At 46.5% G+C, this 26,824-nt stretch overlaps 4 protein-coding genes across 4 annotated transcripts; 3 read left to right on the forward strand and 1 right to left on the reverse strand.

Annotated features, from left to right (window-relative positions):
• The first annotated feature begins 2,656 nt into the window (after positions 1-2,656).
• Positions 2,657-7,077, forward strand: LOC307085635 (GTP-binding protein Rheb). The gene is made up of 8 exons (XM_079750500.1): positions 2,657-2,857; positions 3,550-3,621; positions 4,572-4,639; positions 4,883-4,965; positions 5,077-5,133; positions 5,233-5,280; positions 5,930-6,011; positions 6,380-7,077. The coding sequence occupies exons 1-8, from the start codon at positions 2,806-2,808 to the stop codon at positions 6,470-6,472; spliced, it is 555 nt and encodes a 184-aa protein (XP_079606626.1). The 5' UTR covers positions 2,657-2,805; the 3' UTR covers positions 6,473-7,077.
• Positions 7,078-7,464: 387 nt separating this feature from the next.
• On the reverse strand, positions 7,465-9,144 carry ly97.3 (lymphocyte antigen 97, tandem duplicate 3; the record flags this gene model as incomplete). Its single annotated transcript, XM_079750539.1, has 3 exons — positions 7,465-7,571; positions 7,986-8,108; positions 9,096-9,144. 3 exons carry the CDS (start codon positions 9,142-9,144, stop codon positions 7,465-7,467), a joined length of 279 nt encoding a protein of 92 aa, XP_079606665.1.
• Positions 9,145-11,283: 2,139 nt separating this feature from the next.
• LOC307086334 (gamma-crystallin N-B-like) lies at positions 11,284-12,903 on the forward strand (the record flags this gene model as incomplete). Its single annotated transcript, XM_079751500.1, has 4 exons — positions 11,284-11,304; positions 11,715-11,963; positions 12,150-12,295; positions 12,768-12,903. 4 exons carry the CDS (start codon positions 11,284-11,286, stop codon positions 12,901-12,903), a joined length of 552 nt encoding a protein of 183 aa, XP_079607626.1.
• Positions 12,904-14,930: 2,027 nt separating this feature from the next.
• On the forward strand, positions 14,931-26,824 carry LOC307086433 (activin receptor type-2B-like). Its single transcript, XM_079751645.1, is given in 13 exon segments — positions 14,931-15,147; positions 17,789-17,996; positions 19,975-20,090; positions 21,556-21,707; positions 21,919-22,062; positions 22,194-22,337; positions 22,824-22,972; positions 23,458-23,572; positions 24,473-24,611; positions 25,430-25,479; positions 25,481-25,561; positions 26,491-26,610; positions 26,612-26,824. Coding segments are annotated over 13 exon segments (1,545 nt in total). The 5' UTR covers positions 14,931-15,095; the 3' UTR covers positions 26,687-26,824.

Consider the following 26,824-nt stretch of genomic DNA (forward strand, 5'->3'; position numbering starts at 1 on the left):
GGACGCAGGCTCCCAGCTGCGCTGGCTGATGAATGCCGCTAAAGGCCACAACACCGGAGAGTTAGAGACAGATGACGGCTGACGGGGGTTTTTAGGGATGCCCTCACATCTGAGGGGCGTCGGTAGGGACGCCGTCTCAATGGTTTGACATCTGCTGGGCTACTGGGTGGCTTCAGCCCAGCGCTCTCGTCACAAACTGAGGCCAGGGCGTGTGCGGGCGTACAAACACGCACGCAAACACAATGAAACACTCATGCGCACACACATGCGCATGGGCACACGCTTACCAATACACACACACACACACACACACACATATAAACACACACACACACATATCCATCCACAAATCCACATGCAAACACACACACACACACACACACACACACATATATAAACACACACACACACATATCCATCCACAAATCCACATGCAAACACACATACACACACACACACACACACACACACACACACATATAAACACACACACATATCCATCCACAAATCCACATGCAAACACACACACACACACACACACACACACATGCAACAGACATACACTTCATTTCTATCCATTACCGACAATGGGCTGAAAACTTCTGAAATGAAGGATTTGGGCTGGTTTTTCCATGCCATGGGGATGAGGCAGAGAAAGGCCAGCGTTCCAGAAGGGGAATGTGTTATTTCTCTCAGGCCTGTAAGCCCTTTATTGAAGTGTAACAATCTTGTCAGACACCTGTTGGCATGAGTTATCTACTGTCACCCTACACCAGACGGTGACTAGTCCACTGCTGTTGTGAACCACACTTGGTCCATAATCTCCACTGTAGGAACATGTGTTTCAATGTACGTATTTTATCTGTCTGCTTTTTTAAGACTTGTGACGCATGACCTATGGTAACCATATGGGGTTAAGACATAGCGGGGTTCATGTGTCATTTGTGGAGAGTGTGTGTGTGCGTGTCTTGTGTGTGTGTGTGTGTGTGTGTGTGTGTGTGTGTGTGTGTGTGTGTGTGTGTGCGTGTGTGTGTATGTGTGTGTGTGTGTGTGTATCTTTGTGTTTGTGTGTGTGTATGTGTGTGTGTGTTTGTGTCAAACGTGTGCCATACATTTAAGTGATGTGTGTGTGCTTGGTCAGTTACATAATTGTGCGATGTTATGTTGAATAATTGAAAGCAACCGTCAACCGTTTCGCTCTAGGTTTTTTGACACCATGTGTCACGCAAAACAAGCCATTTACTGCTGACACCATGGCTCCCATGGTCGCCAGTTCCGAGAAGTGTTTGTGAAAGCAAAACAGCTTGCCGTTACTGTCACAGTGTTAGACATTTCTGTGATTAAGTAGTATTGGGCCAAGAAAGGGCTGGGAATGACTTTACTGGTCATAGGGGAATGGAAAAGTGCACACACACCCATAGCCCTCAGAGTTATTTTAGACGTATCGGAAAATACTAATTATGAAAGTTTTGTGGAGTTTCAACATGAAAGATTTCCATGTACTTTTTATTGCTGAAAGGTGTCTTTACAAATCCTAAGTAATCACTCCTGGATTCTGGTGTTGAGTGGAGTCTTCACTCCTAGTGTTGTGAGCAACCCCCACTCTGTTCATCTACTCAAACATGTCTGATAGGAATGTCGACGTCTGCTTGTAGGCTTATCCACTAATTGCAGTGTGAGTGTCTCAGCTTTTGTTGAATCGTATCCGTTGTTCGGCTATGGAGCTATGTTAAGACCGAAGCACAGTTCCATATCTCTGCACATATTTAAGGATGGGTTAGGTTCTCCATCTATGCTATCGGTTATAAATGCCCATGAACATGTAGGTTTAAATTGTAGATGATTACTGAATAGAATGTTCAATTAATTAAATCGTTAAGATACAACACTGAAAACTGTTTCATATAAAATATGCTACTTATATTGATAAAGTAAACCGAATTTGATTGTTCTTATCGCATTAGGAAGATGATTATCGCAATGTTTTTGTTTTTTATGTAGGCCTATACAGACATTTCCAAGAACGGCATAAATGGCCCTGTGCTGACACCTACTGGTCATTAAAAGGTAAAGCAAGTGTCTGGCCTCGTGGTATTGGTCAGGGCTACACATAGTCATACGCCCCGCAGAATAGTCTGTTCTATTATGCCATTTTTTTCAAAGAAGATGACATTACTACAGGTGTTTATGTTCAGCCTATACGAATGAATGGCTACTAGAACCATCTATCTAAATTTATGCTTGTAGTGAATACATTTTGAAGCTATTTTTTTGGCCTATACAAATACTATTAGCAGCCAACTATTTTGGACATTTTACTGATGAGTGGGAGTAGGGTTCCCTGCTGACCTGAACATGTGAATGACATTACCGCCATCCACCCAGAGCGTCATCGTGTCTATCCCGGCCAATGGTTATTTTAGAATGCGGACGGCTCTCGCTTGACAGCCAGCCAGCTTATCCAATCAGGGTTTAAAATTAAGTAAAATACCCGCCTTTCCCCCTCGTATGACCTATCAGAATAAAGCGCTCATTACTAATTCATTACATTGCAAAGGGGAGTGACGCAGTTTTAATAGATCTATAGATAGGCTACCCCATGCTTTTTCTGGCCGAAAAAAATAATAAATTCTGCCGTTGTCCAAACAAACATTTATCAGAATCACCGACAAGAATACGGATTTCGACTCCCATCGTGTGGGCTGCATGTCGAATCTCCTCAGTGCTTCTTGATTGTGTGGATGCCATTCCGGTGGGAGGTTGCGGAACATCCCGAGGACTAGATGCGATAACCCAGAACGAGATATGCCGCAGCCGAAATCAAGAAAAATCGCCATCCTCGGGTACCGATCCGTAGGTGAGTATTAAACCATGGTTAAACAGCATGGTTGATCCGGGAACACAGATAGTAGACTACGGTTTGCGAGCCGGAGGTTGCTAGCATCGGGTACTAAAGCGCTTTACGCCTCCTATCATAGATTTAAATTACAGGCAACGATGGTGGTGGTGGAGGGGTTTTGTCACGCGATGCCATGGAACAAATGAGAGCGCGCTCACCAGGTGAGACGTGGCCTTGTAGTCACGCTGGCTCACAGAGGGCCTTGTGTGCCGGGCTTTTATTATGGATACCCTTAGCTTAGGTTGTGATGGAGAGAGAGAGTGTGAGTGTGTGTGTGAGGGGGGGGGGGGGGGATGCTACAGCATCTACAGCTTCCATTGATCGATTACGTTTGAATCACGTTGAAGGAAATCATCATCCGTTCACCCATTATCGCTTTCCACGCGTTGAGTGTGCCCAAAGGCTGTTCCCTTTGACTGTTTAAAGATACACCAGACCAAAATGAGCATGTGATCAGTGTGTTAATGGTGGCAAGATGGCACTCAGAATGACGGTAACGGAACGAGTGATGCGTGCTGGAAGTGGATGAAGACTACCGCTGTATAATTGGCTGTGATAGCATATCTCTACAGTTGTAGATGGTCCTTCAACAGGGGTTGTCCGTTTGAAATAAATTGGAAATTAATTCTTTTTTTCTTCCATTTTCACAGGGAAGTCCTCTTTGACAATTCAGTTTGTTGAAGGCCAGTTTGTTGACTCGTATGACCCAACGATAGAAAACAGTAAGTGGGATTTATTGATAGACCAATCAATAATACTGTGAAATGTATACTGTCAGGTGTAATTACAGACCCTTCGTATTATTACACCAGATGCATTCTGATCCAATGTAACATGAGTTTGTGATGCCTATGTGTGATATTTGTATTCCTGACAAATCATACCATTTCTCTGGGAAAATAATTAGTGTATTTCTGTATGACATCTAAAAAACACATGGCAAGCATTCAACACAGGGGAATCGTACCATTATATTGAGGTACTTTTATTATGTGTATTACTGTTTTTAGCACAGCCTCAGGCACCATAGTGCCTTTATAGCTAGCTTTCTAAAAATCAAAAGAGGCATTTTTCCTCCTGAGAATCGTTGACTACCAAAAACCGTACTCATCAATTGGAAAAGAAGCATAATGCAATACAGCCATCACCTCTCTCTGTCTTGTACACACTCAACTAACACTCAACCTATTCACATCTATCTCATAAATTGAATAGAATTGTGGAATAAAAAAGGCTTTAACAGCCATCCAGATTTGTTTGTGTGTCTGCGTGCGTACGTTGTGTGTCTGTGTGTTTGTGTGGGATTTGTTTCCGTCTCTATAAATAACCTGACTGTATGTTTAACACAAAGTGAAGTGAGAGTGTCCGCATAGAGCAGTCTGGAGCTGTATCTGAGATGAAGTGAGCTATTGACATCCCCGCTCCTCATCGAACCGACTGACCCCAGTGAAACAAAATACCGCTTCATTTTCAAAGCATTTCTTCTGAATTTTCTGTTTTATACATATTTTCTAAATGTTTGAATGGAATATATATATATATATATGTATGTATATATATATGTATGTATATATATATGTATATATATATAAAAATATGAATGTCGTGTTCTGTCATGCGTTCATACGTTCAACATTCGAGTGAGCTAATGCGACCTGTCTTTCTCGCTTAGCGTTTACTAAAATGATCACGATAAACGGCCAGGATTACAATCTGCAGCTGGTGGACACTGCGGGGCAGGTAGGCCTTCATATGCCTTTCAGCCCACGTCATACCTTTTGTTGTGTTCATGCTTGTAATGAGGCCAATGACAGGACATACAATTTATGTTAGCTTCTCTTTGTGCCTATAAATATGTTACCACATGCATATCACGGTGACAGCCTTTGTTGTATTTTCCTCTAGTAGTAAAGCAGTAAATATGTATCTGTTCTTACTTTTGTTTAAGTGATCTGATTACCCTTGCTCTGTGTTTTTCTCCAGGACGAGTACTCCATTTTTCCACAGACGTATTCCATAGACATCAACGGATACATCCTAGTCTACTCTGTCACATCGAACAAGAGGTGCGCTTTCACCGTCCTTATCACGCGCCACTGAACGCCAGGCAGTTCACCATAATTCATACTCAGTCTGTACAGAATTGAACTGATATGTTGTGCTTGGGTCTGTTCCAGTTTTGAAGTTGTACAAGTCATCCATGAAAAATTGTTGGATATGGTTGGCAAAGTGCAGTAAGTAAAGCTCATTTGTTTTTCTTCAATTTGTGGTGGCTATAAAACATTCCCAACATACAGTATATCTAATGACATTTATTTGCTCTCTCAATACAGAGTACCAATTATGTTGGTTGGAAACAAGAACGACCTACATATGGAGCGGTATGTTGTGCATACACTGTCAATTAGATGTTAAAGTGCTACTAAATTGCACTTTGGCATACCGTAGATTGGAGGCCTGACCTAGCCAGCCATGCTATAAGTCTTGCGTATGCGTGCTAATATCGAAGAAATGTTCCACAAAGGTCAGCTAATGTTATCAGCTAACCAGAAATACATGGCTTTAAGTAAACATTTATAAATTATAAAAATATTCTTAAATATATATATTGATTTATATTATTATATACATTATGTATATAATATATATACATTGTATTGTATACATTATATATATTTAACAATGTGAATAATTTTTTTAGCATATACTACACGTCAACACGTGTAGTATATAAAAATAAACACTTTTTGACGGGATTTATTTGTTTTTATTAGCGCAAAAGCGGGACATTTTGCGATGAAAACATTATCCCGAGTTTGAGATCTCAATCGTGGGATATTGCCCTATATCCCGAGATAGCGAACCAATCAAATTGCGCCGTCTTAGGAGGTGCACGTGTAGCACATACTAAATATATTTAATCATTTTTATGTGTATTTTGTCTTGGAGCCAGAATCTGGTTAGCGTAGCAGTGAGAGAGTAAGAGTAACAGTGAATGCTTTGGGCTGACGGGGTCTCTCTGTCCCCCAGAGTCATCAGCTGCGAGGAGGGGAAGGCCTTAGCCGAGTCCTGGAACGCTGCATTCATGGAGTCTTCCGCAAAGGAAAACCAGGTACCGTATCTCCCCCTACGGCCTGTTGAGTTGCTGCCTTCTACGCGTCGAATCGATGCCAAGGGCACGGATTCGTTTGGCGCAGGGGAAAAAACCTGTGCCGAAACCTGGCGCCCGTTCAAAGATAAGGAACAGCTATGGCACCACCGTAGCCTGTTTTGGCACTGATCTTTCATTTTAGTTTTGGCTTATACTGTAATTTTGCTATGTGGGTGTGTGTGTGTGGGGTCGTACATACAAGTAAATATATGATGTTGAGTTACTGTGTGTTTGTGTGTGTGTGTGTGTGTGCGTTGGTGGTTGCGTGGGTGTGCGTTCGTGCTTGTATGTGTGGCACTGTGTGTGTGTGTGTGCGTGTGCGTGTCCAGACCGCTGTGGAGGTGTTCCGGAGGATGATCCTGGAGGCAGAGAAGATTGACGGCGGTGCGCAGCCAGGAAAGACGTCCTGCTCCATGATGTAGACGCCGGCCAATCAACACACTGGACACTGCACTGGGATATCCCGTTACTTGAAGGCTAGCTGCCAGTTCTCCTACACCTCAGCTGACTCCACCCATACACCACTCTTTCTCCCCTCTCCCCCCCCCACCTCAGCTGATCCAACCCATACACCACTCCACCCCGTCCAGGATCCTAGATATCAAGATATCCCCTGTTTATGGCTCTGATTTACGCTGTTATTTATCAGTATTTTCCTCGCCCCTATTTTCGATATTGTTTATTTATTTATTTTTTTCAAGGATGAGTCGATTATTATTTCTTATCCACAATCCAACACTGTCTGGCACTGATGCAAACGCAGAACTTCATGTGTGTACCAGAAAGAAATGTTTGGGGGAATGCTTGATAACAGTGGAGTGATTTTCATACATTGTTAGGTTCAACATGAAGCTCTTACTCAGGCTAATATGCTAACAGGATAACTGTGAGAGCTACGAAGGTAACATTAACGGACCCCATATATGGCAGGAAGAGTATAGCCAAAACATTTTTTTCTGCTACACGAAAAAAAAGCTGTTTTTTCCTCCAACTATACAGCTCCTTTTCTACTTCATTTCAACGCAATACCGTCTCTCCTGTCCCCTCCATTTGTTTCCATAGCCGTTACTGTCAGCCAAAAAAATACAACTTCTGCATCCATTTTCTAACGTTGAAAATGTTGTACAAATGTTTTTGATTGTATTCATTAAAGCAAAAAGTGGTTATGTAATGTTGCCTCAATATACTTTTTTTGTTCTTCTGATCCCAGTGGGGTATGGGGATCAGAAGTTGTTACGACAAACAGCTATTTTTCTTTTTTTTGCATTTATTAAAGGGTAAAGCAACCTTCCCACAAACACAAAAGAGGGGAGGTCTGCTGTACCCCAGAGCACAGCCACACACACCAGGTCTGGTCGCTCCGAGGGACAATTCAATGCAGAATGCACGGTGGGCTTTGTACAGTGTTCACATTCTAGAACGTGTTGCACATGTCATCGGCACAACACGTCATGTCAATGTAGGAGTTCATCTTCAGCATCTCACAGTCGCTCATAGCCATGCATTTCTGGTACTGGCCATCTGAATGAAATGAAAGAAACATGGATCCGGATTAAGTAAAATTGGTTTTATCGTTGATATCTTACAATCTTGAAACATTTTCATTATGAGCTGTTTTAATGAGGAATGTTAATTCTAAGAAGAACAACGGTAGTATTGCTTCTGACTACAAAAAAACCTGGTTGTAATCTATTTGTATAGATGTATTATGCAATATATTCTATTTCACCTTTGAAATAAAGCCAATGAATTTCAGGGCTTTACTGAATTAAAATAGGACAATGAATTAAAATAGGCTTTACTCATGTGTTTATTCCTGACCAACCTATTCTTTACATGTGACTGAGTTGGAATAAGGTTATTTTATTAAGTGCGATATTATTCCATGTCAAATGAAGTGAATAGAAGCGTATTGTGTCCGGAGATGGGACTCACGCGGGGGTCTCTGGAACTTGGCGGCCGCACAGGCGTCCTTCTCCGGCCTACAGGACTCCACAACCAGGTCACATGACTCCCCCGCCCGCCGCGACACACAGCGGTGGCAGTTCAGAGCGCTACCTAAACACAGGGAGAGAGAGAGACAAGGCAAGAAAGAGAGAGACAAGACAAGAAAGAGACGAGAGAGAGAGACAAGAAAGAGACGAGAGAGAGACAGACAGAAAGAGAGACGAGAGACAAGAGAGAGAGACAAGACAAGAAAGAGACGAGAGAGAGACAGACGAGAGAGAGAGACGAGAGAGAGACAAGACAAGAAGGAGAGAGACAAGAAAGTGAGACAAGACAAGAGAGACAAGACAAGAAAGAGACAAGAGAGAGCGATAGTGAGAGAGAGGGAGACGAGAGAGACGAGAGAGAGACGAGACGAGAGACAGAGAAGAGAGAGACAGAGACAAGACAAGAAAGAGACAAGACAAGAGAGAGAGAGAGACAAGAGAGAGAGAGAGAGAGAGACAAGAAAGAGAGAGAGACAAGACAAGAAAGAGAGAGTGTGAGAGAGACGAGAGAGAGGGAGAGACAGACAGACAGACAGACAGAGTGAAGGAGAGAGAGATCCAGAGAGTTTGGTAAAATCACTATGACCAATTCACTCTTGTCCTTTGATTATTCTTATCTGCATGACACTAAGTATACTAACTGCACGTGGGATGTCTTTGATTGAGAAGCACCAACCTGGGCCATAATGTATGTAAGTGTAATCGCTTTTCATTACAACTGATGGTTTGGGTGGCTGTAGGCATTTCATCAAACCATAAAATCTGTTACCAAATGTCCTCAATTAAGCATATCATGTTAGTTATGGACCTTACTTCCCTGTACTGTTCCTGCAAAGGTCAAAGCATGTATGAGAAGTAATTTGGCATGTGGCTTGCCCGGCCTGTTCTCATCACATATTAGCAGCATTGATTTAAGGCTGCTGATCGAGAGACTATCTATTTTGAGTTCAAAGTGTGCAAGGCGCTGAGCTCTTCCGGCCAGAGGCTAAGCAGCGCAGAGCAGTGTTTAGACTTCACTGTTTGCTCAGTGGAGAATCAGTGACCGACTTACCGGTTGTTAAAACCAGGGCAAGAGCCAGGGACAACACCAGGAACTTCATGGTTCTGTTCAACCTAGATTTGAAAGACAAGCAGCAATCAGTGATTTTTGTGCCCCTTAACAGCATCTCTGCTCTTTCACTCTAACTTGGGAATACTTGAATGTGTTTTATTCCGATCCTTTGGACTATACACTAGCTGAAGTCTTGAAATCTTATATTCATGCTACTTTTACTCGAATTCTCCTTTGCATAAAAAAGATCCATATCCCAAGCAAACCCTCATGCACTCAATTCGCTCAAAATGCCAGAAAAACCGGCCACTCCAAAAGTCAATACAAATATCAATGAAGATGAATATATGAACATATTGCATTTGGTTTTTCTACTATCTTTCAAAGTGATATTTAAAGTGAAAACATAAAAAGTCAACACGTCAAAGGTCGCATTGCAAATTCAGTATACAAACAAAATGAAATAATCAAAAACCCACATCCATATGATCAATGACAACAAAAACGTTACGCATGAATATCTACGTACCTGTTTGCTGTAGAGTTGCAGAATGTGATGTCACAGCAGACTATCCACCCTCCCTTTATACCAACCTCATTTCCGGCGAAAGGCTCCAAACCAGTTGTAAAAGCGCCGTTCCTGGTTACAGTGTGTACACCAGGTTAGTCTGGAGCCAGTGACGTCCCCGCTGTTAATACGCTCATATGTTATGCAAACAGGCTGCCACCTTTTGTTCATAAACCTATATCATTTAAAGCTTGGCTATGCATATTAACGCACAGACCTGTCACTCAATGGTATAAAGGACTGAAATGAATCACCCTGGCACAAAAAGCCTTAATACACAGAGAGTCAGGGTGAAAGGTATGTTTGCTGTAGGTGGGCCCTGCTTTATGTACAGGATTTAAACTCAGCCTTTACCATCACTCACAGCCCTACACTTCTGACCTATTGAAACATTGAAACCGAGCCATGTATAAACCTGCCCTCATAGATTGGGGGCAAGCCTGTGTAAATTCTAGATTGCATTATTGGACTAATATGTGTAATGTCTCATGTGTGACATATACTGGAAGTGTAGTTCAACGGACATGTCTCAATTCGGGTGTGGCCAGACAGTACAGCTGTTGTAAAGTGTTAATCTGCCAATCTCGGCCAAAGGGATCAGAGGTGAACGAGAGGGAGTCGTTCATGGGAGCAGGTTTTGTCATTGATTTATGCTCTCCAACTCTTGTCTGGCCCACGTCCTGCCCCACCTACCCAGGCTTTCATTCTTGGAATAGGGCTCACTTGGTGGGGGTGCAGGGGTGAAGGGGCGGGTAGTGGTTTGAAGTTCCAGCCAGGACTCCTGCTGATAGTGTTTCTCCTGCCGAGACGTTAAAGGGAACGTTCACAGTTTTTCCAAAGTCGTTTCCATGTTGGATTTAGATATAGAGGGGGTTTGTTGTAATAACGTGCCACTATAAACCTTTCTCAATCACCTGCATAGCTTCAGTTCGGGGTCTCTGCGCACTCAATGGGGTCACAATAGAGTGCGGTTCAGGGATGAAAGTTCTTTCCTTGTCTCCTTGGTGAGAGCAGAGGGTGGTCTTGTATGCCTCGACTCTGCTGGGGTCCGGAGATAAGTTCGTTGTCGACAGATACCCACGGCTATACAGATCCTTTTACAACGCTTCTTCTGGGATGTCATGATATTTAAAAGTTTAAATAGTATCGAATAGTATACAGGTATAAACTGTATTTGTAGTTTTCCATCAAGTTCTCATCACAGCATTTTCACAGTATTATCAGACTATTGGTATTATAACTCTAGTTAGCAAATTTATGTCTATCTGAACAACAAGTATGCAATCCAATCTGTCGCATACAAATAAAACATTTGACAGCAATCTGGACCCATGCCTCGATCTGAGCCCCACTGAGCAATACTGCCACAACCCAAAAGCCAAATCAAAGCAAAAATATCTGGGGCTGTATTGTGGTGCTCACACCAAAGCCCATTATCAGCACAGGCAGATTTAAGGGAAACTGTCCATGTGGCACAATGTCTAAACCCTTCATTGTTGAACCTTTTGTGCGATGGGACTCGCGATATCTGCGCACACTCTATTGACCTGTATATATCAGGCGGTCCAAATGAGTCCACTTGTAAACTCTGGGTCAAGTTTGGAATAACACCTGGTCAAAATGTCGCAGTACTCTGGAAAGGTGAGTACCCCAACATTGAATGTAGTAGCCATCATAGTGAGGACCGTTGAAATAGAAAGGCACTAAAAGAACAAAACAAACAATGCATTTTTGTTTTGCTCCGACCAACAAATCAGAGGTTTTCTTTCATGAAACAACAGTAACAAACAACAACAAAAAAGTAGTCAACTTAAAAAAAGAGATCAGGAAAGCGAGCAACAAGTCCATCCTTTTTAATTAATTCAGATTGGGACATTCACTGTAAAGCGAGCGCGACTAACAAGCGCAAAAACATAAACTAGCCCCTAAACTTGAGCCAACCCCTCCGACTATCAACCAACTCACGGTACAACAGACTCGACTGGTTTTACAGTCTGATCCTGCCATTGTCCATCCCTGACACTTAATCCGCTCCTCCGCTCCCAAACTAGGTGGTGTTCTACGAGGGGAAGTGTTTCACAGGGAGACAGCTGGATGTCTTTGGCGACTGTGACAACTTCCAGGACCGCGGCTTCATGAACAGGGTGAACTCCATCCGCGTGGAGAGCGGCGCCTTCGTGTGCTACGACCACCCCGACTTCAAGGGCCAGCAGTACATCCTGGAGCGCGGCGAGTACCCCGAGTTCCAGCGCTGGAACGCCCACAACGACCACCTGGGCTCCTGCAGGCCCATCCGTATGGTGAGCCCTCGGCCTAGTGGCCGTCATCCCGATCCGCCCGCTGACGCCTCCAATGGCCTGATGCGTCAAACCTTCCGCTCCGCAAACATACAGGTGTGGGGGAAATAAAAAATGGATGTGAATGGCGTCTTGATGGAACTGTTTGTTTCCCCCCCCGCCCCCCCCCCCCCCCCATGTTTTTCCCAGCACGGAGAGCACTATAGGATCGAGCTGTTTGAGGAGCCCAACTTTGCTGGCCAATTCGTGGAGCTGTGCCAGGACTGCCCCTTCCTGCAAGGTCAAGGCCTGGTCAAGAACTGCGTCAACTCCCTCAAGGCCTACGGAGACGGAGCGTACGTGTCCCCACTGCAATAGTCCACTAGACACCCATATAGGACCGTTCGTTCTGGGAGGGGGTCCGTTCTTTACAGTGCTCTGGCTGGCTGTGCTTTGCAAGGTTCTAGTTATGTTCTTCACGCTGAATTATTTTACCAGGTTTTAGTTTGAGATGTCCTTGGTCGTATGGAAGAGATGCCCAGATGGCATCTCTTTCAGAGAAACAGAAATCGCAATAACCTGTATCCCCCAGAGAGACCAAGACTGAGGTTTAATTTCAGTGTTTGGTCACTCTTTAGATGAGACACAACATACTTTATTAATCCCAGATGGGGAATTTGTGGCGTCACAGCTGAGAGTACAGAACAGCAGTAGAATCAGGAGGAGTTAGAGAGACACAAAAACAAGAACACCATTTCTATATTTTTTGTCACACGGTTTAAAGGAGGACATGTTTTAACACTGCTGCCTCTCCCTCCTGTTCGCCAGCTGGGTGCTGTACGAAGAGCCAAACTTCCGCGGCCGCATGTACGTGGTGGAGAGGGGAGACTACTGCAGCCACATGCAGTGGCAAGCCCAGAACCCCAACATCAAGTCCATCCGCAGGGTGGCCAACAACTTCTAAACCCTCAAACCACTATAGGAGCGGTGATGACCCCGGGGAATGCATAGCCCCAGTGAGGGGCTCAGCGTGGGCACCCTCTGCCAGCATAATTAGACCATACAATACTGTTGTATATACTTTGATATAATAAACAATGTAAAAGAGAGCATCACAAGGCTTTGTGAAAATGAAGGAATATGAAGGTTAGCAAAAAGTAGTGCTACAATGATGTCTGTGTTCTATTTTTTTGTTGGCGAGAAGAGCAGAAAAGCTAGCAGGATAGATGTACAGATACATGTGTGACACGGACGGAATTCAACAGGGAAATCTAAATAACAAATTGTAATATCAAGAAGCGAAAACATCCTGCCAGCTTTTTGGCATCAACATGTAAAAAATGAGTGGGGACAACTCTGCTCCGTTTCTGTATATCTCTCCATACAGAATTCATAAATTCAGAAAGAGAATGAGGGGGTGGGGTATTGCACAGGTGGGTTTTAACACGCCCTGGAGAACACTGCTACCATCTTGTGTCATTTATCTATTTTACTAAGAGGTCTGCTCACCCCGGGGTTTGAAATATGATGACAGCAGAGTGTTTGGATGGCAATAACACGCACATGCATAAACGGGGAAACATTTCCCGAGGTGGATGCGCGTATGTATACTTAGGCAGATATAAACACCATCATAGAGAGTAGGTGAGTGTTTCCAATGAACCATTGACCGTGGTTTCCCTCCTGCAGCAGCCTTTTATATCTGCTGCTTACAAACCAAATAAGTATGCTCAGAAAAGAAGCACATTTCCTACCATATACAGGCCTAGCCTAGGAATAATTAGAATGTAAGTATATCGAATTACTTCCCCTTATAATTGGCCATTGTCTAAGAATCACACGTTGTTCCTTGGACTGCTGAACCTTGACCTGCATTCACATGCAATCATTTTTCCCCCATGTGTCATGACAATAACACATCTGTCCGTGCACTGTTTCCCTCATGGCCTATATTGAATTACAGGGTCAATATAGGATAGAGATAATGAGGAAATGCTTTGTCTTGTGTTACACTCCGCGGTACTAGTTTAAGAGCGATTACCTGGCTAACCTTATTCCTCAGCCATTTGCTTCGCGCGCGCGTGTGTGTGTGTGCGCGCCTTGTGTCACAAACTTTCCATTAGTCTAGACACGAGAGACTCTGGAAGTAAGGCCTAATGGCGATAAATATTCCTCCACCATGGATGATATTCCTTAATGACAACGGCCTGGTTCTTTGAATGGAAAGGGAACTATATATTTTATAATATAATAATACGTATGTCATATATATATATATATATATATATATATATATATATATATATATATATATATATATATATATATATATATAAATAGATAATATATAATATATTATCATCTTACTATAACAAAAATAGTCAGTAGTTCTTTATTTGTCTATACGCTTTCTCTCTCTCGCTCTCACACACACACTACACACGAACACACGCACACACACACCATAGAAATTTGTATGAAAACAGTGGGAATTTGCAGGATCCCAGACGTGGCTTAATGCCCACTTTGACTAGTGAAAGTAGTAGTAGCAGTTGTGTGGCGCAATCAAAACGCTAGTTCCATAAGCATGCTCCTATTCCTTGCGATTCAATTGGATGGTGAGAGCGAAATAAGGCGATCATTTAATGAATGCATCGCCGGTGTGGTGGTAAGGTCACTCCAGCTGCCTGAATTCCCCTCTTTGTGTTTACACATCCGGGTTTCCCTGTTTGCAGCCCATTCCCCATTTAGAAGCCATTTTGGACACAGATCAGTAACATGCATGTAAACCCCAACCGACCTCCCGACGCCGACGCAGTGGTGCTACTATTCCAACCAAACAACCTCCAGAAGCGCCGTCGGGTTTCGTCGCAGATCGTGAGAGAGACCTTCGTCCTAACGTGGATGTAATTCCGATGCGAAGCGGCGCACACATCGAAGGGAGCCGCTGCCCTCGTTGCGAATCGTTCGCCTCCGTCTTTTCTTGCAACATTGTTGCACCGCGGCTATTGACACGCTCTGTGGCTACCGGGAGCACCGTGGAGGCCTGTGGTCGTTTTTTTTTTATCCGCGTAACTCATGTTTGGACCACCCGAGTTTTAATGTTCGCGACGGAAAAAAGAGAGAAAACCCCGAGTCGTGCATTTAAAACATAACATGTCGTTTTCATGGCTGACTTGTTCACTTCTTCTGGGAACTTTATGTGCAGGTAAGCTTCTTTTGTTGCGGCTGAAATGGTCTCATAGCTTCGAGCCTTTCCTCCCCCCCACCCACCCCCGAACAAACTTCAATGTCCGCCGCTCTGTTTTTATTTCACGGGTCTGTTTCACAATGGGGACATTGTGCGGTTGGTTTTTTTGTTCGTGTGTGCCCAAACTTTAACCGCTGTGTTTCCATTGACTAATTGCCCCCGTCCGCTAAGTATGTGTTAATGTTGTCCATATTCATTGTCTCTCTCCCTCTTGCGTATTTGTCTGCGTTACATAAAGCGTGAATATGTTTCCCGGGCGGTTTTGGACGCTGCCTGACTTTTAAACTCGTAAACCGATCAACATGCATGATCCCCTGGGCTAACGAAACCCTAACACTATTATCCGAACTGTTGCTTTCGCCCTGTCTTTTTTAAAACGGTGGCTGTAATAGATGGCAGCAGCTGCATCAACATCTTGAAACCCTATAGCCTCCTACATCCCAGCCCTGTGTTCTTGTTTGTAGTAACGCCACGAAGTCGGCGACTTCCAAATACCGTCGTGTTCAGTCGTTCGTAATGGACGAATTGCACATTTCAAATGTAGGGATGTACGGTGTCGTCCAGGACGTTAGCACATTATCCAACATCGAGATAGGGATTAACACAGGTCCGAGCCTCGGTTATTTGCTACCTCGTGGAATTGAACATGTGGGGTGTTCTTTTTTTTTATTGTGTCTTTTCCCCAATTGTAGGCTATTCTGATTTTACTTTTTATTACCGGGAGAGTTGGGGAAAACCTACTCGCACGCCCCCTCAATGGAAGTTGTTTGGTTATGGCTGTCATTCTGGTGGTCTTTCGGTAGAAATCCACTCAGCCCGTGTACTGTGAGCTAAAAATAAATCCAGCACAATGGCTTTATGGTGTATGGATCAGAAGCAGAATGTATAACAAGCTGCCCATACACAGCCTGTGTTGTGGTATAAGCCTCGGTAAAGTGACAGGGGGGAGGGGTGTCGGGAAAGATCTAGGACTAGTAGTAAAAGTCCCCCCCGGATCATGTGACCAGGGGGATATCAGAAACGCCATCTCGGGCTCAATGGAGCGTGAGACATCCGCGGAGCGCGTTTCCCCCGTTTCTTTAGTGCGGGTTAAGGAAGAGCGCTTCTCTGATAATCCGCCCGGAAGAGATGCTTGTCTCTTCACGCACCTTCTCGCAAAACGTGTGGAGGACGGCCTCGCGCCATGAAACGTCGGTGTTGTGCGTGTACCATGTGCGCGCGCACTCAGGCGTATATGTGTGCGTAATGGTTGAGGGGGAGGGGGGTGGGGGGGCTTAAAAGGGGCAAACGTGGGGGATGGGCAACCTCCTATATACATGGATTTAAAGAGACAGAAACTGTTTTTTTCCCCCGTGAACAAAGATTAAGAGTGAGTGTCCAAGAGGACCACGGCGAAGGTCAGCCACAGCCTTTTGTCCGTTTGGATTCCCGTCAAGCCAGTAATTGCATGGTAATTGCTCGGACACTTGAATGATGGCACAGGATAAAATAAAATCAGCGAATACTACTATAGCACGGGCCACATGGTTGGGAGAGGGACATACTCTATTACACATCGCAACTCTGGCGTGGCCAATTCAGCAGAGTGAAACAACGCATCAACATAATTCACCGAATTACACAATGCACTCCATTTGACACATTTAACGCGTTGGCATCCCTCTTCCCCGTGTTTCCCACTCTGGGGGAGCCGCTGTGTTCTCATAACTCCTGACACTAGTGCTGGGCATCCAGGCCGCCATTGTCCTCCTATAGCTAATTAAATAGCTTATTCTTTTCTATCTGTCTCTTCATTAAGTTGTTACGCTCAAACGACGAGATTACACACTCTGGCGCCATGCAAGAGCAAATGTGTTGGCCCGAAGGAATCTTTGTGTCGTCTTTTTTGTTTGACAGAGCCCAACAAATTGGCTTGATGCCAAGATGATGATGGACGCCACGCTTGGGAGACATTTATTTTCCCAAAGTGTCCAGGCTCAGCCTATGGCACCATATGTCCACCGGTCCACATAAACACACATGACCACACAACAGTGGTTTGATTAATTAAACATGTGTGTGCTGATCTCTTCCTCTCTCTCTCCTCCTCTCCTGTCTCTTCGCTCTCTCTCTCTTGCTCTTTCTCTCTCTCTTGCTCGCTTTCTTCTCCTCTCTCTCTTCTCCTCTTGCTCTCTCTCCTCTCTTCTCTCTCTTCTGTCCCTTCTCTCTCTCTCCTGTCCCTTCTCTCGCTCTCTCTCTCTCCTGTCCCTTCTCTCTCTCTCTCTTGTCCCTTCTCTCTCTCCTATCCCTTCTCTCTCTCTCTCTCTCTCTTGTCCCTTCTCTCTCTCCTGTCCCTTCTCTCTCGCTCTCCTGTCCCTTGTCTCTCTCTCTCTCTCTCCTGTCCCTTCTCTCTCTCTCCCCTGTCCCTTCTCTCTCTCTCTCTCTCTCCTGTCCCTTCTCTCTCTCTCTCTCTCTCTCTCCTGTCCCTTCTCTCTCTCTCTCTCCTGTCCCTTCTCTCTCTCCCTCCTGTCCCTTCTCTCTCCCTCCTGTCCCTTCTCTCTTTCTCCTGTCCCTTCTCTCTCTCTCTCCTGTCCCTTCTCTCTCTCGGTCTCTCTCTCAGGTTACAGCCTGGGCGAGGCAGAGACCCGCGAGTGCGTATACTACAACGACAACTGGCGCACGGAGCGCACCAACCAGAGCGGCTTTGAGCGGTGCGAGGGCGAGAAGGACAAGCGGCTGCACTGCTACGCGTCCTGGCTCAACTCCTCGGGCACCATCAAGCTGGTGAAGAAGGGATGCTGGCTGGACGACTTCAACTGCTATGACAGGTCGGCGCTCGCCAGGGTTTTGGCCGGGGTCGGGCGCGGGGGGGTTTAGGGGCCCCTTAAGGGCTGATGGTGGCTCCACGTTCACGCAACGCAAGGGCCACGTAGACGCTTCGACGCGGTCGAGAACCTGTTTTGGTTCTGCGTCAGGGTTTTAGTGAGTGGACCAGTCACAGCCCTGCTGCGTCGCCTCGACGGAAGGTTGTGATTTTTAGGGAGGCGCACGTCAGGCCCTTGCGGTGGACGCAAAGAGGGTCCGCAAGGACGTAAGGGGGCCGTAACCCCCTTGCGTTGCATGAACATGGGACCATAATCAGCCTTTTACACTTAAATCATGACAGTCAGATTTGAGGAAAAGTGAGGGGGACACACGGGGCGCATATCTGTAAAATATGGCCTATTGCGTCCCACCTGTTTAAAAGGACACTGGCAGAGGTTGCGAGGGATTATGCACTCTTTTACCATGACTACAAGGACATGTGCTGTGTTCCAATATCCATACTTCCATGAGTACACTTAAACATAGTACACTATCCGCACTCACTAAGTGCGCTTATTTTCAGATGTCAGTGTCGTTCCGAATCGAATACTCCGTTGTGCACTGACCGGAAATTATGATCGCGACCGCCGCCGCGGCTCCTCCCGTGCAATAAACATCCCGGCTTTGAACGGTGAACTCTTTACGCCTAGCAGCTATAAAAAGCTATAAAAGCTATAAAAACTACAAAATGACTAATAATGAAGGTTATGTGGAAAATGCGCCAACGTTGGCTCAGCCTGGCTCCGCCCTCTTCCGCTACGTAGCTAAGATGGCTGCCGTTGAGTACGAAAAGTGTACATCGGTCCAAACTTCGCGATATGACCGTTTTGAGTACACCATCCGGGTCCTTTCAGTACACTTATTTTCGCCCGATCTGAATTGGAACGCCCTATGTACTCAAACTAAGGCTAGTAAGTACAGATAGTATGGATATTGGGACACAGCAATGGACATTGTAGGTGACCTACCATTAGACGATCAACCCACACACCGCAGTGAATATAATAAGTACCCTGTCTGAATCACTACAAGGATGGTTGTGTCTGATATGCTGACAAAATCTATAGCTTATATGCCGTATATAAAAAAACAATTTACCTGTTTAAAAATAGAATGAATGAACATGAACCTCTTTCATTGATGCTTTCTTTATAAAGCAGATTGAAATCAAAGGAAAAGAAACCCATTGACCTTCAAAGAGCTCTTGCCATAATCATTCAGAGCAAGCTCACAACCTCCAAATCACTTACCTTGGACTAAAGTGGATATATATCCGCACAGAAAAAGATGGCTTACAATGTCCATTTGCTAAGTTCCAGCACCCTCTAGAACTGACGAGACAAACTCCCCCATACTTACAAGGCTTTATGTAACTTTGAAGAGGACAACTGTAGAAAGGAATGTAAAAAGGACCAAAGAAAGGGGGGGGGAAATGCCTGCATATGTACGGAACACACGGTGGTAACACACCGCAGAGAGCTCCCCCCCCCCCCCCCCCCCCACACACACACACACACACTCTCTTCCAGGCCTGTCACATGAGATGAAGGGTTGTATTCTCCTTGCGGGAACAGAAAGTGTTGAAGTGTTGTAGAGGAAGGCGGCCAATCGTGGAATGGGCTGTTGGTCGACTGGAATGGTAGCGTGCTTTTATGAATTAAATCCATTTGCCCATTCCCCATTTCTGGCACTTAACTCCTGGGTCAGGTCGGAACCTGGCGCCGCTAGCTCGCGTCGTCCTTGTTTAAGAAAAGACAGAATTGAATTCTTCGTTGAAGAGGTCACGGGCGAAAGCGGGAGTTGATCCCTCTTTCTCGCTGCTCTTTTTCTAACGAGCCGGTATCACACGCGCTCTCGTGTTCCAGCGCTGTTGAAGAAAGTGTTTGTCTGTGAGCGCAGTAATGGATCTCTCTCTTCCCCCCCCCCCCCCCCCCCCCACAGGCAAGAGTGTGTTTCCATGGAGGAGAACCCCCAGGTCTTCTTCTGCTGCTGTGAGGGCAACTACTGTAATGAGAGGTTCACCCACGTCCCCGACATGATTGGCAGCGGCACCCGAGGTGAGCTGCAAACGGAAAAATGAAAAGAGAAATGTCACCAAAAAATGCAAAATATAGGTCCCACTGAACTGGAAGCGAGATGTCTGCGTTTTTTGCTCTGATCCAGGCCCAGTTTTATCACGTTGCCAATTACCACGGCATCCTATTTTGTCACGGTGGGGGGGGGGGGGAACGAAACAAACCCTGCGCACGGAGCTTCCTGTCGATGTCGCGTAACATCAAATTAGTGTTCAGGTGCCGCTTGTGATCAAACCTCCCCCCTCCCCCCAACCGCCTGAATCCTGGATAATCGGCTCTGGCAATTTGGCGTGTCAGGGTCTAGTATATCATTTCCCTGCTTGTATCAGTTCCATATGCGGTGGGAGTCGTGGGGAGGGAGGGAGGGAGGGGGGAGAGGGGGGGGGGGTGGATGGGCAACCGCCCAAAGCCATGACACCAAAGAATCCCACGGCAAGCTGTGCATGGCAATACTTCCTGCAGTGATTGATTCCTGGTAGTCTTGTTTGCATGAAAACCATTAAAGCCTTTTGATGTCGTCTGGCGTTGGCAAGAAGTCAAATTGAACGCCCCCCCCCCCCCCAGGGCGGGGGGAAACCCGGAGAACGCAGAGCGCTGCTCAACGTTTACACAGAAGGGGGAAACAAACGCGCAGACAGCTGCCACGGACTGTTACCAACAGGGCAGTTTGTAATTGCAATGAGGGTAACGAGATGTGACACACTTGGTCAAATGCACATCCATGAGGCAATGCGTGGAGGAAATGGAGGATTTTTTTGACGTTTTTTTTTTTTGTAATTTTTTTACCCACTTTGCATTTTCTTCGCTGTGTCTGGTAATGAAGTTAGAAGCCGTGCCTCGGACTCCGTCGTGTGTGTCGCGGCCGCTGGTGCGTGGGCCTGTTCCTGTCACCGCGGTGACAGTTTGAATACGCGAGTCAGGATTCAGTTGTCAGACCGCTTTCAATTATAAATAATGGCGTGCCATTAACGAGTCATTTCGCTTTCTCGCTCCGAGCGACGCGCTGATGCGATTTCTGTGTGCTTCACTTATAAAACCCAACTATTCCTTAATGCTCGAGTTTAACCCAGACCATCTCCAATTACAAATCTGTTTATTTGGTACCCAACCCCCCGCTTGTTTGTTTTGAAGAGCAGGTTCGACCTTTCTCCGTTCTTGGCCTCACCCCATTCCGTTGGAGCTCGCTCCTTTTTTTTTTTCTTTTCCTTTTTTCTTTTACAAAACAAACACATCCCTCCCTGTCTGGGCGCTGTCCCCGGGTGTCAATATGTCGACACTCTCCGTTAACCCTTTTAACCTCTCTCTCTCTCTCTCTCTCTCTCTCTCTCTCTCTCTCTCTCTCTCTCTCTCTCCTCTCTCTCTCTCTCTCTCTCTCTCTCTCTCTCTCTCTCTCTCTCTCTCTCTCTCTCTCTCTCTCTCTCTCTCTCTCTCCCCCCCCCCCCCCCAGTGAAAATCCGGCTTCCCTCCAGGGTGCCGTCGTTGCTCAATGTGCTGGTGTACTCTCTGCTGCCCCTGTGCGTGCTCTCTCTGGCGCTGGCCCTGGCCCTGTGGATGTACCGCCAGCGCAAACCGCCCTATGGACACGTAGACCTGGGGGAGGTGAGCGCCACGCGCCCAAAACATACAAAGTGTATAAAAGTCTGTTTTTTAAATTGGATCTTTAAATCCTGTAGGGAGAAATCTACACACACGGTCGCTAAATGTACCAAAGGAAACTATTCAAACGTGCAAATCAACGTTCTCTCTGAATCATGGTTCGAAGGTATGGAAGGTATGTATTTTTGTAAATAGTTTTCCCCTCTTAACTTAGGATCCTGGGCCCACGCCCCCCTCTCCCATGGTGGGGCTGAAGCCCCTGCAGTTGCTGGAGATCAAAGCCAGGGGGCGCTTCGGCTGTGTCTGGAAGGCCCAGCTCATGAGCGAGTCCGTGGCGGTGAAGATCTTCCCCATTCAGGTGGGCGACCGGGGCCGCTCTGGAAAGGAGCCGCGTTATCTAAAGGATGTCATAGGTATTTGTTGATGGAATGACGATTTCATTCAGCGACTTACCCACCGTTTTCTGTGTACCCGTCTCTCGGCGTACAGGACAAGCAGTCGTGGCAGAACGAGCGGGACATCTTCCTAACGCCCGGCATGCGCCACGAAAACCTGCTGCGCTACATCGCGGCCGAGAAGCACGGAAGCAACTTGGAGACGGAGCTGTGGCTCATCATGGAGTTCCACGAAAGGGTGAGCACGCGGCCTACTCCCGACGGCCCCAGAAGCCACCAAAGCACCCGCTAGATTACTGCTATCTGGACGAACTTTCTTTGGTTCAGGCTAAGGTGAAAAACAACACGACTGGAAGTTCTGGAGGCCAGCCATGCCAGAGACTGTTTTCGGGTTTATTTTGATGGTGCCAAGTAAAGGCCAAATCACACAGGAGTCTAAAGGCTGTCTAGACTTTATCTATTATTTGGCTTTTAGGTAAACGCAACAAGAAGATTATCGTTGACTTTTTGTAAACTTCATGGTGCCTGTATTAAGTCAGAGCCTCGGATCCTTTTTATATAAAGAAAAAAAGTGAAAATTGTTGAAATCGTTTTAAAATGATTGGGTGTCTGCAGAATGCACTCAACGGCTTGCTTTCAAAATACTTTCCCTTCTCTGCAGTGTCCGTGTGGCTCTGCAGACCACTGGTTTAAAGTCCCCGCCGTTGTGTGTTGGTGTGCGTAGGGCTCGCTGACGGACCACCTGAAGGGAAACGTCGTGACCTGGAGCGAGATGTGCCACGTAGCGGAAACCATGGCCTGTGGCCTGGCCTACCTGCACGAGGACATCCCCAGCTACAAGGGGGAAGGACCCAAGCCCACCATCGCCCACAGGTGAGGGCTCCTTCCTGCTGCCCATCTGGTCGGGCGTTGTAGAAGCCAATAGCTTAATTTCCCCCCCCCCCCCCCAGAGACACAAACACCTCCATCCTGCCCCCCCCCTCCATCATGCGAGCGCTTTTTACTGGAGACGGTCTGTTCTCGTCTTTCTAATGTCATAGATATCATTATGTATGCCCTATCCTTTAATTCACTTATTATGACTTATTTAATAGGTCCCTGACAAGACTAGCCATCTGTTTTTACCAAGTCAAATTCCTTTTTTATTCGGTGAAAGCCTTGCGAAAATAAACCTGATTCTGAGAAAAAATGTACGTAGAAATAAGAAGATCTCCCCTGAACTACCTAACGTCCTTTAGCGTGCCCATTCGTACCTCGAGTAATGTATCTTGAGTCATTGGGCTTAAGTCGCCTTTAAGATTATAAGAGACAGAAGGCTCCCCTCTGAAGGTTTGTGTTTCGAACTCTCGCCTCCGCAGGGACTTCAAGAGTAAGAACGTGATGCTGCGGGACGACCTGACCGCCATCATCGGAGACTTTGGTCTGGCGGTGCGGTTCGAGCCCGGCAAACCTCCAGGCGACACCCATGGCCAGGTATGACGTGCACACTACCAGCCATTCAGATTGGCTGTGTTTTTCCCCCTTTTTTTTTTTATAACTGCTCGCAGGCCAGAGGATATGAGCAGGAGCATTGGTATTGGGAATTTGCTGTGACGAAATCCACAGATGAGTCACTTTCGGTTGCATGACTCAGTGGTTAATAGTAACATTGTAGTAATGAACGGGAAATGGATATGTTAGTACGTGGTCCTTGTTTGGGCTTGTTCATTTCCTGTGCTCAGTCCTGTGCTTATCCTACCTTTCTCACCGAAGTCATTGTTTATGTTTGTAACGCATGAAAAGCAATCATCAGTGCGGCACATTGTATATGTTTCACAGGGTCATACTGGGCAGTGAAATTCTTAGGACAAGGCAAGCGACAACTGCGTGGTAAAGAAAAATATAGCACTGGCGTGTTTTATAAAGCGTAGGGCTGCAAAGTGACAGAGCATACTCGAATGTTCAGCTATCAGTGTTTAAGGTTGCTGGTTGAGAAGCCTGATGGGCTGGGGATAGAAACAGTTTGTGTTTCTGGTAGTCTAGTAGCCTGGCTATTGCCAGACCAAGATCAATCGTAGGTTGCACGTTGGTCTGGGGAACCTGCTGTCATTCTTGGTGGTCAGCGGGCCTAGTTCAAATGACTGCACGCAGTTGTCTGCTTGCCGTCGCTTCCCTTTCGTCATTGTGTTAAACCAGCCTATAGCGCGCCAGGGGAAAAATGAAAAGCTTGTTGATAGGCTCCCGCAAAAACGTATCGAAACTAGAAAGAAATGTGTTGCTCTTCTCCAGACCCTTCTGCGGGGCGAATTCATATCGCCGGCAGAATGAGCGGGGCCACCCAGTTTACCGTGCAAGTACAATACGTTCACCCCCTGCCCGCTGCCCTCCCCCCAGGTTGGAACCCGGCGCTACATGGCCCCGGAGGTCCTGGAGGGGGCCATTAACTTCCAGCGGGACTCGTTCCTGAGGATAGACATGTACGCCGTGGGCCTGGTGCTCTGGGAACTGGTGTCCCGCTGCACGGAGAACGACGGTGAGTGCCGAGCGCGCCCTTCGCCTCGCGGGACCGCTGGATCCCGCATGGACCCGTTCACGCGAGAATCCGTCTGGCCAGGCTTCGAGTCATGGCGCTGTCAGCCAATCAGAATCGTACGAGCGACTGCATTATCGACGGCGATAGGCCGATGGCTCATCCAATCACCTGCCAAGTATTTTTTACCGGTATTTTAGTACCTGCCCCTATCCAAACAGTTGCCAAGGAAAACTACCTAGAAGGTGGTGTAAGAAACCATCTGGCACGGCCGTTACTGCACACCCACATGACGACCGATATTCCCCCCACACCTACACTCTACTTTATGGGTCACATTGTTCGCCTTTAATGAGCCTCTCGCACTTTCGTACTTTCTTTATTTAGTTGGCATTTTTAACCAGGTTTCAGGGGTTACATTTTTGGGATTACAAGAAACTACAAAACTCTAGAGGGCTTTTACATAAGACTGTCCCATAAACGGGATGCGCAAGACTACTTCAAACCTTTTGTGCTTATGGTTATGTGTATAATTGAGAAGTTCCACGCACATGGATTTATCACAATGCCCACATCAACCACAATGTGGACCAGGTCCAGTGACGCCGCTCCACAGGTGAAGAACGTGGTCTTCACCTGTACGGAGCCCCAGGACATAAGACGCGTCATCTCGGTGGACATTCTCCAAAAAAAGGGGTCGCAAGTTTTCGAAGGGAAACGGTTGTGCTGTTCCTGTGACGTTTGTGTCGTCTATTTCACCACGTCCGCCGACCCTTCTGTGCGCTGACACGTGTCCGCCCTCCTCTGGTTCCCCCCAACAGGCACCGTGGGCGAGTACATGCTGCCCTTCGAGGAGGAGATCGGCCAGCATCCCCTCCCTGGAGGACCTGCAGGATGTGGTCGTGCACAAGAAAATGCGCCCGGCCCTAAAGGACTACTGGCTCAAACATCCGGTGAGTACCCCCACCCCCCCCCATCCCGAAGAACGGCTTTTAATGACCGGGATGCCACCTCACTGCGCCTGTCTCCTCATTGTCTTTTTTTCCGGGCATCGTTTCAAAGGCTGGTGACGCAAACTCGCGGCGGTTCAGGTTGACACTAGAAGGGCTGTGGGGACGAAGTGGCCACTTTGGGGAATGTGTTTATTGTTTTTGCGTCAATCCTCTGCAATCAAAGAAGTTTATTGGGTCGGACTTGACAATGCTTCTTGTAATCTTTTGGATTCCACTGGGATGAATATTTTCGGTGAATTGCAACCAACCGCCCGCCCGCCCGTTTCATGTAACTGCTGGGGGAAGTGTGGCAGGGTAGAGACCCAGCTGGAACTGCCGGCTAAAGCACTAGTCTCATCACAGGGTCCCCTAGGAGTGATTATCTAGAAGGCTTTCAGAAGAGATGAGGCTTAAATTGTCTGAAATATGTTGGATTCTCTGTTGTACCTGCATGGATGCACAGCCAAGTTTTTAAAGTCGTGTATTGTTTGTCCATCGTCAGTGGAAGTTTACTTGTTTATTACATGTACCGACAATGTCTTATCACTCCTACAAAAAAGGGTTAAAATATAAGCACAAATCAAGTCACATGGACCACAATGCAGATTAGTTTGTAGCATAAAATAAATAATGGTCCTTGAATCTAACTTTGTCTCTGTCTCCCTCTCTCTCTCTCGGTCTGTCTGTCTCTCTCTCTCTCTCTCTCTCTCTCTCTCATCTCTCTCTCTCTCTCTCTCTCTCTCTCTCTCTCTCTCTCTCTCTCTCTCTCTCTCTCTCTCCTCTCTCTCTCTCTCTCTCTCTCTCTCTCTCTCTCTCTCTCTCTCTCTCTCTCTCTCTCTCTCTCTCTCTCTCTCTCTGTCTCTTTCTCCCCCCCCCCCCCCCCCCCCCAGGGCCTGAGCCAGATGTGCGAGACCATCGAGGAGTGCTGGGACCATGACGCGGAGGCTCGGCTGTCGGCCGGCTGCGTGGAGGAGCGCATCGGCCAGATCTCCAGGACCGTCAGCGGCACCCCCCTCCGACCGGCCCGTCTCCATAGTGACGTCGCTCACCAACGAGGACCTACCTCCCAAAGAGTCCAGTACCTGAACCCCATCACGCACCACCCCGCAGAACGCAACAGACTCGCCCGTTACGGAGGAGGGTTTTTTAAGTCTTCTTTCAGATTTTCCTTTTGCCACTCGTTTGTCCGTTTTGGTTTCTCCCCCAAAATCCCGAACCCCAAGT

The sequence above is a fragment of the Pollachius pollachius genome (assembly GCF_949987615.1).
Source record: "Pollachius pollachius genome assembly, chromosome: 14".
Classification (NCBI taxonomy): domain Eukaryota; kingdom Metazoa; phylum Chordata; class Actinopteri; order Gadiformes; family Gadidae; genus Pollachius; species Pollachius pollachius.

Bases quoted from the DNA above. Each gene is read 5' to 3' on its own strand.
- LOC307085635 (XM_079750500.1), top strand. From the start codon at position 2,806: ATGCCGCAGCCGAAATCAAGAAAAATCGCCATCCTCGGGTACCGATCC. The intron at 3,622-4,571 runs GTAAGTGGGATT...TTTCTCGCTTAG, and splicing joins TGACCCAACGATAGAAAACA to CGTTTACTAAAATGATCACG. The intron at 4,966-5,076 runs GTGCGCTTTCAC...GGTCTGTTCCAG, and splicing joins TCTGTCACATCGAACAAGAG to TTTTGAAGTTGTACAAGTCA.